General features: G+C 41.5%; 1 protein-coding gene across 3 annotated transcripts; it reads left to right on the forward strand.

The window, feature by feature from the left end:
* Positions 1-123: 123 nt before the first annotated feature.
* RFESD (Rieske Fe-S domain containing) lies at positions 124-14,498 on the forward strand. Of its 3 annotated transcripts, none has more exons than XM_048504666.1 (4): positions 124-248; positions 8,761-8,938; positions 9,032-9,066; positions 11,260-14,498. In XM_048504666.1, exons 2-4 carry the CDS (start codon positions 8,764-8,766, stop codon positions 11,518-11,520), a joined length of 471 nt encoding a protein of 156 aa, XP_048360623.1. In that variant the 5' UTR covers positions 124-248; positions 8,761-8,763; the 3' UTR covers positions 11,521-14,498. The 3 variants fall into 3 exon arrangements, with proteins under 3 accessions (XP_048360623.1, XP_048360624.1, XP_048360622.1); XM_048504667.1 differs by having other exon boundaries at positions 148-252; XM_048504665.1 differs by having other exon boundaries at positions 151-248; positions 8,764-8,938.
* Positions 14,499-14,512: the final 14 nt, after the last annotated feature.

Genomic DNA, 14,512 nt, shown 5'->3' on the forward strand with positions numbered 1-14,512 from the left:
ACAGAAACTATTTCACAAATTACTAGCTAAGTATTCACGGTCTTCCAAATGACCATAAGACTTTCCCGGGTCATTACAAGGCGGGCGGCCTGTCATGTGATACACACGCGCCAATAGTATTATGTATTTTTTTCCTCATGTGATGTTTCCACGGGACAATTTGCAGAAAGTGCTTCCTGGATTTTGTTGAGTCGAACCGGGACGTCAGTTGAACGGTGTCGCCTTACAGTTGCAACGAGAGGGAGCCGGTCTGTAAGCATTAAACAACTAATAATTCTTTCTCCGCCTCTGTTCCTACATTCGTACAATACACGTGTGCCAAAGCGAAATGTAGCGCAGTGGCTTTAGGGAGTTGTAGTCTTCGGTGACTGTGGGAAATTTTGGAGGACTTGCGCACGCGCGCGCTCTTGCATGTTGGTTGCTAAGCGAACTATGCTGTTTAAAGGGCGCGTGTGGCGACTGCCGCCTGGTGGGCGATGAAAATTATTGTCCTACCGATCTGTAAATTGCTTTTCATGCGTGATGTTTTTCTAAGCTCGCTGGCCAGAGAGAGGTTCGAAGCTGAGGGGCAATCGATGAAGCTCCTCGTTGTGATTGGCTCGCACTTGCAGCTCGTACATTTATGTGACCTACTTGCCCACCTCGGTCGTGGGAAATTCATTGGAAAGTCCTGTCTATTCAAATGCAATGACATCGTTTTTTGTTTCCTTACATGCAGTTGGATTTGTTGATTGCTGGGTATGGATGGAGTCTGAGGATTGCTACACTTATTAGAGCCTCTGAGGTTTCTGCATGTCCCAATTCTGGGTCATAAACAGGGGCGTACCTAGGCAAACTGGCGCCCGGGGACAAAACTTGAGTTTGGCGCCCCCCCCCCCTCCCGGTGTATGGGCGGCCACCCTCCCCCACCATGACCAAACAATGATTTTTTGTACCAGCTCACAAAACACCTCCCACTCCCATCAAAACATACATGGCTCTCCCCACCAACTCTTTTCCTAATTTCCTAATCACAACAACCCTATGAGGTAGGTTGTTAGCCTGAGAAACAACTCCAAGCCAGTGCAAGTGGGTATTAAGCATGTAAATCTCTCACAAATCACCCCCAGCAAAACATTTACCAAACAAATGTCAGCATCATCTCTCACAAAACACCTCTATTGGAATCCACCCCCAAACAGCATCACTTTCAATGGTGTTTAAACTAGGGAGCTCAGATTCTTCTTTTAAATCTACCTTAAAGGGACAATCTGGGGTCCCCGGTTAAAACAAAATTGAAAGTGATGCTGTTTGGGGGTGGATTCTCCCCCACCCTGAAACAGCATCACTTTTGAGGGTTGGAGATTCAGATGAAACAAATACCATATTCGGCTGGAATCTGGGCAAATTTGGGCACATTTGGACAAAAATTGTCTGATTATGTCCTGCCCAAATATGAACAAATGCGAATGCAAGGTATTTGGGTTGGGGGGGGTATTTTTGGTGTTTTTTCAGCCTGCAGGGAGCGCATTTTTAAAGCTAGTGGCACCATGATTTCAGGGCATCATCCAAAGACTGCCCTGATGATACCACCCGAGTTTGGCGATGTTTGGTTCAGGGGCAGCAAAGTTATGGATGATACCCTGAAAATTTGGTGTCACTAGCTTTAAAAATACATCCCTTCCAGGCACCCCAAGACATTTGCCCAAGATTCTTTGTTTTGAAGTGACTTTGCTCCATTGTAGAATTTCTGAGGCAGGCTGCACATTTTTTAATATCTTCGCCAGACTTTCAAGGTGGCTCCAAGAGGCTTTTGAGTAATAGCATCCAAGCTTGGTGAGCTTTGCTTCTGGAGTGGGCAGGGGGGGAGAGTTGAGAGAGTTCTGAGAGAACTCAGCCCACAGGCTTTCATATGCAGGAGCGGAGAAACAAAATAAGCCTTTTGGGGGCCCATAAAATTGAATCCCCAGAAGCAAAGGTCTCCAAACCTTGATGCTATTACCAGGAGGCCCTCCTGGAGCCACCCTGAAAGTCTGGTGCCTCTATCTTCAAAAATGTGCAGCCTGCCTACACATTCAGAAATTTCCCATTGGCTACAATGGAGCAAAGTCACTGCAAAACAAAGAATCTTAGGCAAATGTCTTGGGGTGCCTGGAAGGGGTGTATTTTTAAAGCTAGTGACACCAAATTTTCAGGGTATCATCTGTTAGCTATTCTTATGATGCCTCCCAAGTTTGGTGAAGTTATATTCAGGGGGACCAAAGTTATGGTCCCTCAAATGGGTAGCCCCCATCTCAGGTTAGCTCCCATTGAAAACAATGGGGATGGGGCACCCCCTTTGGGGGTCCATAGCTTTGCTTCCCCTGAACCAAACATCACCAAATTTGGGTGGTATCATCAGGACAGTCTCTGGATGGTACACTGAAATTTTGGTGCTGCTAGCTTTAAAAATGCGCCCCCTGCAGGCCAGAACGTGAAAAAACACTTAAAAATTTAAAAACACACAAACGACCTTGAAATGTTGGCGCCCCCCCACGTGACCAAATGGGAGCGCCCGGGGACAAAGGGTACCCCCTGTCCCTAGGCAGGAACGCCACTGGTCATAAAAATGTACATTCTTTGACTAGTGCAAATTATTGCAGTTGGGACATTTAGATGGCTTTATAATGTTGGCTGGTGAATTTTAAACTTGGTGAGCCTGCAGTTGTTGAAAGCTCACCAGTTCCTGTTCTTTCACTGTCTTCCTAGTTTGCATATCCACTGGTAAATAAACCTTGCCAACCTGAAGCATATGTGTGTGATAGTTGGTGTAGTTTGAGTAGCTAAGAATTGGAGCAGTGAACTGAGAAGTTTCATCTTTGATGTGGAGTAGATGCTGAAAATTCACATTAAACTCTATATTTGGACTGCAGCAAAACAAAACAATAAAACAGCAAAGATTTAATATTCCCCTCCCATTAAATTACCCACTCTTTGAATCTTCAGTGTGATGGCAAAGGCTGAGCATCAAATCTTATGTCAACCATGAATCCATGGGGGATCTCAGCCAACCTACTTACTCTTTGTTTCATCTTCCCCTGACAAGATAGTTATTACTGAGAAAGTATATGAAGTGTTGAAAGCACTCCTTACAGACCCTTATCCCCTAATTATGAGAGTGTGATTAGTCTTATCTCATACAAATAGAAGTCCTTGCACGATTGCTTAACCCTAATGCAAGGGTTTAATTTTTACTAGGGCTCAATTTGGAGCTGTTTTGAATGACACAGTTGAGTTGCAAAAATATTATTTCTAAGCAGAAACAATGTGCCATTCTTTCACCAAATTATCATAAACAGCTGCCTTCATATTTTAGGAAGAGGTGAGAAGAGATCAGATTCAAAATATTATTGCAAGACCATAAGAAATTTGAGTCCAGTAGCACCTTAAGAGACCATCCAGAGTTTCTGGTTACAAGCTTTGGAGAGTCAGTTCCTTTTTTCAGATAGCTTTTCACCAGACAGCTCTTCTACTGCAGACCAACACAGCTAACCTCTGAAACTGTGTTCAAGGAAGGTATATTACATGTGTCAGACTACTAAGTATTTTGTTAGAATATACCATCCTTGCAATAGATATAATTTCATTTGCCTTTAGCAATTAAGTTACCCCTCTACTGTTCTATGAATATTACTATTATTACTAATTAAGGGATTACTATTTGAAATAGGCAATGGGTGCCAAGCCTAGGCCCAAAGAGAGTGAGGGAATACAAAGGGAGGCATGCCCTCTCCCCTTGCCAAAACCTGCAGGGTACTAAAACTAATACCCATTTCCATTCTCCAAATCAAAATACAAAAAGCTTCATGTAGTAATAGTGTTCATAGTAGTAAGTATTCACAATTCCAAGTAGGCAGAGTTGGGAGCCAATACAGACAAGCTCCCTCCAAAACGTCAAAGTCAAGAGGAAAGGGGAGGGGGAGTGAAAAGGAGGAGGAAGAGGAGGAGAAAAGAAGAGTTGGATTTATATCCCCCTTTTTCTCTCCTGTAAGGAGACTCAAAGGGGCTGACAATCTCCCTTCCCTCCCCCCCCCCAACAAACCTGTGAGGTAGGTGGGGCTGAGAGAGCTCCAAAGAACTGTAAGTAGCCCAAGGTCACCCAGTTGGTGTGTGTTGGAGTGCACAGACTAATCTGAATTCCCCAGATCAGCCTCCACAGCTCAAGCAGCAGAGTGGGGAATCAAACCCGGTTCCTCCAGATTAGAATGCACCTGCTCTTAACCACTATGCTCTTAACCACTACGCCACTGGCAGGCAGATAGGCAGCAAAACTGGTAGGCTGTTACTGTGAGATCTAACCAAGGAATACTAAGGAAGGAGTCCTCCACGTGCCAGGGAGCACAGGCTTAGCAAAATGCCGCTTTCATAACTGAGCGTGATCACAACTGCTCTCTGCTGTTTGAAATATAACAAAGATGCAGGCAGTTCTTAAATGCACAGCTGTATAGATAATACATAGATGATTTGCTTAGCCTGTCTCCTATCAGCCTACAGTGTGAAGAAATGGAGCTAACAGATCCAAAGGGAATTTGTGACACCTCAGGACTGAGGCCCTTTCCGCATGGCCATGCGGATGCCGCCACACCGGCAGGGATTCTGCCGGTGCAGGGGTGGGGGCCGTTCGCACAGAAGCGTGCGAGCGGCCCCCGCAGAGGGGCCCTCTCCCACTCACCTCATCGCCGTTGTCGCCCTGCTGGCCTCCGTAGACCTACCCACGCTGCCCTCCGACCTCCAGGGGTTGGAGCACAGCAAGGGAGGGCCTTCGGAGGCCAGCAGGGCGACGACGGCGACGAGGTGAGTGGGAGAGGGACGGGGACAACATCGCATTCCCTGCGGTGCCATTCGCACCGCGCCGCCGGGAATGCGCTGGAGGTTTCTGGAGGTGGCCTGAGGCCGCCCTGGGGGAGGGGGAAGGGAACCAGGTCGGTGCTGCTGCGTTTTGGCAGCGCCGCCTGTGTGAACGGCTCCCTGGGGACGGCGTTTTTGCCGTCCCCAGGGCGCCGTTTATGGCCCGCGCGGAAAGGGCCTGAGAGAGAATAGAACTTCCAAAACAGCACCTACAGTAGAAAAGGATACTTGTCACATGATTCAGCAAACTATCTTCTCCATCTTCTTTCCCTCCTTGGCTAGAATCTGATGCCTAGTTCTCACATGCATGGGCCTGAGGTATGCAGAGCCTTGACGTGATAAATTTGTCCCTTTTTGGGCTACAGGGGCTGTGCCACAGCTTTGAATGTACCTTTTCATTAAAAAAAACACTCCACATGAATAGAAATGAAAGGGAGAAAGATTCTACCTCTATATTTAGTTGCTCTTCTAATATTCTATTTATGAGGAGTTTTTACCTTAGGGGAACATTCCAAAATATCTGCTGACTAAAGTGATTCTGTTCTTATTGCTACTTAAGTTCTCTCCCATCTTATTGCCACTTCAATCCCCTGAATGTGTGAACTTGCATGTGGACTTGATGTGAACTTGTGTGAACTTGAGAGAAAGACAATGGTGGTGGGAAATAAAACAGTTAATGCCTTGACTAATATAGTTTTCTTCAACTGTATTTTTTCTGTTGTTTGAGTGGACAGAAGCCATTAGTGCATAACAGAAAATCTCAGAATTTAGTTTTAGGATTGTGTGTGAGAGGAATGAATAGCAACAACTGAGGGTGAATTGAGGGTTGGAATTTGTAAAAAAGATATTGGGGAGCCCACGAAAGCTAAAGTTTGGGGAATTAACTCTAATACTTGAAACTGGGGAACTAACTCTAATACTTGAAACTGGAGACAGAGTTGTTATCTAAATCCTCTAATATGGAGTCAGACTCAGAGGGATCACTGATACCTAAATTAACAGCTCCTCTCCATCAAGACTATTAAAGCTGCAAAGGGACTGATATTCAGATTAAGAGGTGAAGGAAAAAAGGGGCCAGGAGTTGTTCCTCTCATAAATGAATCAGAGATGGCTTGGTTTTCCTTCATTCTAACGTTATCCAGCACACTAAGATTTTGTCTCTTTAGCTGAAAGTGTTCCATGACAGCATATATGCTGCTTTCCAAAGCAGATTTTTCTATATGACTGGAATGCTTCTGTTTCTCTGAGTGGGGCACAGGAGCATCTACTTATCTATTAGAGGGAACAGAAATAAATAAGCTTTTTTTTTTTTTTTAGACTAGCGGCATAACTTTGAGTTAAATTTTGGCAAATTGCAGTGGGTACTGTATCCCCAGGCTAGAGCCTTACTCGTTAATTTATTTAATTGGTTGATTAATCAACTAAAGCTTTCTGAGCAGTTTAATTCCTTCCTTCCTTTCCATTAATCTGTGGAGTGGATATTGAGGGGCACGCAGCTCTGAAACCTACACAGGCTTTACTTCACTGGGGGCTTGTCTTTTTTTTTTGTCCTATGATATTGCTATTGCATGAGAAAAAGGTAACATACCATCCATAGGCCCCAACCTAATCAGTCTCTTATGCATTCCATTTTACACAAACAAAAAGTTTGTCAGGAGACAGAGCTGGTAATAGAAAACTTCCTTACACAAAGTAGTGTGTACAGAAGAGGAATGTATAGGCTGTATGTTGCTTTTCTCCCCAGACAGGGCAACCAAGACAGCAAACAGTTGAAACAGAGTACTATCAAAACATATAATAAAAAAACAATTAACGCCAAAACTAAAATATATATTAAAAGCACAGAAACCAGTAATTGAAACATAGGTCATAAATATTACACATTTTGTAGAATGACTATATAAATCTCCCCTTTCATTTAAATATTTGGTTGGAAGTTTAAAAATTTGTTTTACTAGGTTTACACTTTCCCTTTCTCGTGGAGACATGTAGATTCACTTTAGCTTTCTGCTTCCATTTTTAAAAAAGCTATGTAGCTTGTTATTTTCAGCTTAGTCTACAAGAAAATGAACCCATGTGAGGGCCCAGGATGCCAACTGAGAGAGAGTTCTTGGCGTACAACACTGCAGTAGAGATGGCCTCTGTGAGCAGAGAAGGAGCTGAGCACTACACGATTTCTTTCTCTTCGCATTTATATATTCTAAACACAGTATAACTCTGAATGCTGTGCCGGCATGTTCATTTCCAGCCAGTTCTTTCCTTGCACATCACAAACAATCTTGGTTTGTTCCCGGCCAAGAGGCTGCTTGGCAATAGGTAGGGTGACTCACGGGAAGAAGGAAGACTGGAAAACAGCCATTAAACAGATTTGCTGTAGATGTTGACAAGTGTTCATATGTTGCAAGTGTCCCCTTGCCTTGTCCATATGTTGCTGAAGCCCTCCAAGTTGTCTACATGAGGGTGTTAATCCACAGATTATTTGATGTTGTGGGTACAGCACGGACAAGAAAACAAGTTAACATTTCAGTACTTAGCTTAATAACTTAAAAGTTATTAAATATTGGCATTAGAGCAAATTTGGGTGAAATAACATTTTCCATTGTTTTATTAGTTACCTTACCTTTTTGCATCAGATATGCTTGTAAATATATATATATATATGAATCCCTGCAAGTGTTGCGCACATTGAAACTACCCTTCGCACAGAGAAAAGAGTTCTGTGAGCAATCACGTGCCACTCGTTTCAAACAGTGATGATTCGGATGACAAACTAGTTTGGTCTCTTCCTTGCAGATTTTCTAATGACTGCACAGAGAAAATGCAGGAATGAAGGTGCTCTTCCAGTGCAAGTCCCATTCTTTTCACAGGGAGCTATAGCTGTAAAAAATGTGGAATTCTGATACTGATGAGCAAAAGTATCCCTTTATGGGAGGACTTGAAGTTCAGTGGCTTTTAACCAACCAAAATAAGTATATGTAAGATTGCAACCTCAGTGTAGGAAGTACAGTTAATATTATCAAGCTTTAATTTATACTTTGTACATCATTTTTTTTATTAAAAAGGGAATGGGTGGAAGGACACATCATTTCTTCATTCATTAGAACGACTCCCCTCCTCCCACACCTTGTTCAGGTTTTACAGCAATTACATAGAATAGGTTGGTTCATGCATAGGATGTACACTAGTCATATAAAACTGTATGGTCATAATAGCAGTATGGTGTTAAGGCAGTGCCATGTTTAATATTTGGTTTCAGAATTACAGGTTTGAAATGTGAAAATTAGAATGAATGTTCACATGATTTTCATACAGAAAACTCAGTTGCTGAAGAACAAGTTGTTGCAGAACTTCCAGGACGTGAAATGTCTTCGTCATCAGACCAATTGCAGTCCTGCTCTTATCATCTTATCAGCATTTCTACCAAGTTGATTCTGACTTTCCCCACTGTTTGCGCCACTGTGTGCAGGCTCTTCAGAAATTTTCTGTCCTCAGAAAAAGTGGTGCAGAACTTCTAGGACGTAAAATGTCTTTATTATCAGGCCAGTTGCAGTCCTGCTGTTATCTTACCAGCATTTCCACCATGTTGATTCTGCCTTTCCCCACTGTTTACGTCACTTTGTGCAGACTCTTCAGAAATGTTCTGTCTTCAGTAAAGAGCTGATACTTAAAATGCATACATGGTAGGTCTAAAGATTGTGAACTTCAACTGGTGATTCAGAAGCTTTTTATCATCTCCTTCATGTACCTGAAGTGATGATCCAGCTTTCTGTGTAGTAGACCCCTGCTATAAATACTAGCTGCAGTATAACCACACCTTCTTTTAGAGTTAAATTACTGTTATTTTTAATCATTATATTATCTTTTTGTGTAAGACTTTTTTCCCCTTCCTTACAGAAGATGGATGAGGACAACTCAATCAAAAAATGTAATAAGAAAGACGTTGATGGTCCTGTCTATATTGGTAGAGAAGAAGATCTTAAAAAACAAAGAACAACAGCTAGAATCAATGACAGAGAAATTGTTGTTTTGTACCATGATGGAAATTTTTATGCTATGGATTGTCGATGTTATCGTAAGAACTTTGCTAAAGATCTCTTGATATTTGCATAACAATTTGATATTTGCCTGGATGATGCATTAATTCTAAGTTTTGTCCTATTAATAGATGCAGGAGGTCCTTTACATCTCGGGGAAATAGAGGTACGTATGTGCAGTGCAGCCTCATTTGACTGAGATTGTCAGCATGTTAACCAAAACCTTCAGACTTAAGAGGACACTATATCAGGTAGCAGAAAAGGAGACTAAGACACAAGGGCATGCCAAAAAGATTCCTGTATTTAAGATACTGGCAAAAATAGGAACTAGCCTGATCTTCTGAAACAATTTTAGATATTTATTACTGATAGTTTTAAATTACTCCTTGATTTCTAGGAGAGTTTGAGGGAAGAGGTGAAATATGAGTTAAGTAGCCACTTCCCACATGTTATTACTTTGCCTCAGGCTGCATTTATGCCCAATAACTTTGAAGAAGAAGAGTTTGGATTTATATCTCACCTTTCTGTACTGTAAGGAGACTCAAGGTGGCTTACAAGTTCCTTTCCCTTCCTCTCTCCACAACAGACACCTTGTAAGGTAGATGGGACTGAGAGAGTTATGAAGAACTGTGACTACTAGCCCAAGGTCTCTCAGCAGGAATGTAGGAGTGCTGAAACACATCTGGTTCACCAGATAAGCCTCTGCCACTTGGGTGGAGGAGTGGGGAATCAAACCCAGTTCTCCAGATTAGAATTCACCTGCTCTTAAGCACTACACCACGCTGACTGTTTGCAGCTGTTTGTAACATTCCCAAATCTTGCTCTGTTAAAAGTTATCTAGGTGTCCTGATTGTGGGGTCCTCTGATGGAGCACTGCATTTGGGATACTGGAGATTCATTTTTTTCTTCTCATTTAGAACCTTAATGGATAAGCTTGAAAGAGACAATATGTTGGATTCTACCAATGGCAAAAGAGGGGGAAAGTACCCCATTGGAGCAACAAAAAGGCTAGGGATCATGAGAAAAGCCAAACAAGGGTGGGGCTACAATGAGGAGAATTGGGCAGGATTGAATGGAAAAACTGGTAGGATTCAACCCATTCCTTCACAATGGCTTTCAACCTATTACTGGAATTATAACAACTATCTTACAAGGTACTTATGGGGATAAACAATAAAACTTAGAAAACACTTTTAATATTTAAAGTACTACATAAATGATTGCTTGATGTTTGTTAAGGTGCATCACTAGGTGCATCACTAGAACTGTGTCAATAACTGACATCCATAAAGCAGTTGCATTCCTTCCCTGAAATACTGTAGTAACAGTGCAGTCATAAGCTGAGTAGCACCCTTCTAACTCCATTGAAGTCAGCAGTCTTAGACGGGTGTAACTCTGCTTATGATTGCACTGTAAGGCACTTACCAGATTCTGATGAGCTTAATTCTGAAATTGTTTCATAGATTTGAAGAAACATTTAGCAGGGGGCAATTTAATTGTACCCAGGGTTACCAGGACCCTCTGGACACCGGCAAGGGATGGAAGGGTGTGGTTGACAGATCTAGGTTGGGAAACTTATGGAGATTTGGGGGTGGAACCTGGGGAGAACAGGGAACTCAATAGGGTACAATGCCAGAGTCCACCCTTCAAAGCATCTATTTTTTTCCAGGGGAGCTGATCTTTGTAATCTTGAGATGAGCTGTAATTTTGGGGAATCCCCAGGTCCCATCTGGTAGCTGGCATCTCTAGTTATACCTCATTCCTTAACTTCAGAAGTTCAGAAGTTCAGAAGTTGATGCTCAGCATCATGGAACCCCATGAGGATAATCAAAAGAGAACATGGTGGGGTAGAAAGAGGCACATCTTTCCAAAATGTTGACCTGACTGCTAATTTTAACTATTCTGAATGTAGCCTTGCTTCAAGTTTCAAGATTCCAGATTCTCTGCTTCCTGCCTGTTAAAGTCTTTTTCATTTTAACTTAATCATCAAGTGCAAGCTTCATCAGTTTAATTAGCAGATAAATCAGTCTTTAATTGATGGCAGCTTATTTGAAGTTAGTCTTGGTGTTTTACCATAACAGAAAATGTCTTTTGTAAGCCATGATTTTCCAGGAATGATCTAGGCCTGAAGCCTCTTCTCAGTAAACCTCAAATGAGGCTCTTCAGTGCTAGTAAAGGAATCTTATATTTTTTTATTTCTACTACATTTGGGGAATATTTACTTTTTAAACAAAGAACTGGAAGCTAGTACTCTTGCTGTTGTATTATGGAGAACTGCATATTGATTCCCTGGGACCCTGGTATATAAGAATGTCTGATGTTTCTAACATAGTATTTTTTTTCTTCCTTGTCTATGTAGGACATCAATGGACAGGCGTGCATTATTTGTCCCTGGCACAAGTATAAAATAACTTTGGCAACAGGTGAAGGATTGTATCAAGCAGTAAACCCCAGAGAGCCATCTGTGACTCCCAAATGGCAATCAAAAGGAGTGAAACAAAGGACGCATCACGTTACAGTGGAAAGTGGAAATGTTTATGTGACTCTTTCTGATACGGCTGACAGTATAGATTCTGATTACTATGCTGAAAAGACTATAAATACATCTTTGAAAAAATAGCTCTTTGTATATTTCATAGTAAATGATAAAAAAGGAAATAATAATTATCTAAAGAATATTGTCCTTCTGTCTAAATATAATTTTTGTGATATGAAATTGAGCAATGCATGGTAATAATCTCTTTCTAAAAAGCCTTTAAGAGAGGTGTTCTTGTCTCTTGAGAAGACAATCCAAGGGTAGCATGGGGACAATACACTGACACCCCAGAAGTATTGAATTTATTAGAAACATTACCTTGGTCTAGGTCAGGGATCTGCAATCTGTGGCTCTCCAGATGTTCATGGACTACAATGCCCATCAGCCTTGCTGGCAGGGGCTGATGGGAATTGTAGTCCATGAACATCTGGAGAGCCACAGGTTGCAGACCCTTGGTCTAGGTGAAGTTTGAAAATTATAAACCTTTAAATGTTTTGAATGTGAAATGGTTTGAAAAGTATGATGATATTAAGATATTATTAATGCAAGCAGAGAAAACTATTTTATATGCTAAGGATACAATATTTTCTTTATGGTTAGACCTTTTGCGCACATTTGGACTCTTTAGGTCAAGCATACATTACCTTCAGATCAAATTCTAAGTTGGGCATATTTCCCCCTCTTCAGAACTGACCATGTTACAGATCAGAGAAGCCTCAGAGTTTCCAAGAGTGGGGAAAACATGAGCCCCCCCCCCTGCTTATGCAGGAGCAGTTTTGCTGACTTTTTCGGGGATCAATAAGAGCCTCTCCTTTTTAAAGCACTTTTGATGTATCCCAGAAATGGTAGATCAAAGGCATGGCCTTTAAAAAAAAAATTAAGGAACAGGTGGCAGATGACCTCCTGAACCCAGAAACATGAGAAGCAAGGGGCAGGCAAAATGGCAGCTGGGCTTGTGGAAAAACAGTGATGCACCTCCTCACATGTAAATAAGGAAACAAGGAGAGACCCCCCTGCGAAGCACACAACTGAGCAGAAAGCTGTAAGTGTACAAAGGTCCTTTGATTATTTTTGTTGAACTTTTCCCAAATGATCACCAGTTTATGAAATTATCAGTGTCATCTTAAACAGAGTTGTAACGTTCTCCCTATATTTATATAAATGGCTTTTGGATATAACTCAGCTTACCAATGTACTTTGAATCTAACAGTTACTTATGGGTTTCATGAAGGAGAATCTGGATTTTTGCTACTTGTCAGATACTCAGACTGATTTATATGCTACAAACCAGTTACAGTCTTGAGAGCCCAGCAAGCAATGCAAGCCTAGCTTCTTTATTCTTTATTCTACATCCCCACAAAAGAGTAGCTCAAGGGAGTTACCTGGAACAAAAGCTGCTCTTAAGTCAAAAGACTCTGCTGAAGGTATATCGAGAACAAGCTGGGTTTGTCTGGCTTATGTCCCCATAGGTGAGGAGAAATAACCAGTTTGTGTATGTGGCAGTACTACTGTAACATATGCCTCTGGGAGGGCTATTTATTTGTAGTAACAGAGAGGTGTGTGTGTATATGTGTTTGTGGATGTGATGCTCTAGACTAGTGCAGAAATTAAAGTCTGCATGTTCTAAAGAGGTAAAAATGGGCATCTCAGTTTCAGAAAATGGTGCAAGGAGAGACCTTAAATGCACACTCTCACTTTCTCATGATAAGAATGGAAAAATAACTCTGATAGTTCTGTCAATGAAACTTCTAGCATCTCATCTGGCTTAGTAGTGAGTCACAATTGCAATGTGAAATGCCACCATGTGATGCACTTGATGTGGACGACATAATGCTTGGAAGCTGCTTACTATGTATAGTGGCTCAGTCACATGCAGGCCCGTATCCCTGGCATCTGCTGGAATAGGTAATGATATTGTGCCAGAGTATCTCATAAAGATTTTCAAATGTTGAGGTCATTCCATGGAAGAGATTTTCAGCAGGATCCATCTGTAGGCCTTCCTCTAAGGAAGAATATCTCTCCCTTTCTAGCTGCAAACAGAGCCCCTTTCTTCCAGTGTTCAGAACTTGTTAATAGGAGAGTGTTTGTAAGCAACAAAGCCCCTTTCACACATAAGCTTCGGATAAGCTTGGCAAGTTTCTGTTGTGTAGGTGGGGCTTTTAAGAGCCGCATGGCCTGCCCACACAGTGTGTGGCTAATTGACTAGTAAGTCAGAGTTTGGAAGAAAAGCATAAAATGGCTCAAACTCCCACGTGGCTCTTCATCTGAAGAGTGTTCTCTTCAGATAGCAGTTCAGGAGCTGTGTCCTAGCTAGTGCCTGCTTTTTAATTGTTACTTTTGAACAAAGCATCTGGGAAAATTTTGTGAAGTAAAATATATATGCATACCAGAACAGTAAATTAAGAGGCAAAAGTGTGAAGCAAGAAAACTAGGCAAGGTTAACTGGGATAAGCTTAGGAGGTTTCTTCAGAAAGTAGAAGCAATTTTGACACACAGCATATGAAGCCATTTTGCTGTCAAGTTTTCCAGAATGCCCTTGTAACTGTCAATCAGTTGTTAAAATGTTAATCACTTTTGTTAGACAAAATAGTGGTGGCGTATTACATACCCTGATGTACAATTAACTAGTTTTGTGAAACTTTCTTTAAAAGTTTGCTTTTTTTTGCTGAAGCAAGTTGATGTCAACTTTTTTTAACTTACACTCAGTTCTGTCGAATTGGTTTTCAACGTACTGGTGCTGAGGACATTCAGGACCTTTGGTAGACAGTTGTGACCTAGTAAGTAACTGCCTTTAAAATAAAATCTGGAGCCGTATGTACATTCTGGCAAGTTACGATTTCTAGGAAAATGTTCATGCATCTGGTGAAGTAGACTCTAGTTGACAAAAGTTTATGCCACAACACATATTCAGAACTTTAAATGCCATAATTTTCTTTTTTACAGGAACAGACTAATGTGGCTATTTTTCTGAAATTTGCTTTTATAGAATATGGCACTGAATTCATAGTCTACACAAGGACAAACTGCTGCTAAGTAAGGAACACTGACCAATAAATGTTCATAACAGCAGTTATTC

This window comes from Sphaerodactylus townsendi, linkage group LG07, assembly GCF_021028975.2.
Source record: "Sphaerodactylus townsendi isolate TG3544 linkage group LG07, MPM_Stown_v2.3, whole genome shotgun sequence".
NCBI classification, from domain to species: Eukaryota; Metazoa; Chordata; class Lepidosauria; order Squamata; family Sphaerodactylidae; genus Sphaerodactylus; species Sphaerodactylus townsendi.

What these genes read in the sequence shown, in the direction of transcription:
- RFESD (XM_048504666.1), top strand. Translation starts at nt 8,764, where the DNA reads ATGGATGAGGACAACTCAATCAAAAAATGTAATAAGAAAGACGTTGAT. An exon ending in TATGGATTGTCGATGTTATC is followed by an intron (nt 8,939 to 9,031) that starts GTAAGAACTTTG and finishes TCCTATTAATAG; the next exon opens with ATGCAGGAGGTCCTTTACAT. An exon ending in TACATCTCGGGGAAATAGAG is followed by an intron (nt 9,067 to 11,259) that starts GTACGTATGTGC and finishes TTGTCTATGTAG; the next exon opens with GACATCAATGGACAGGCGTG.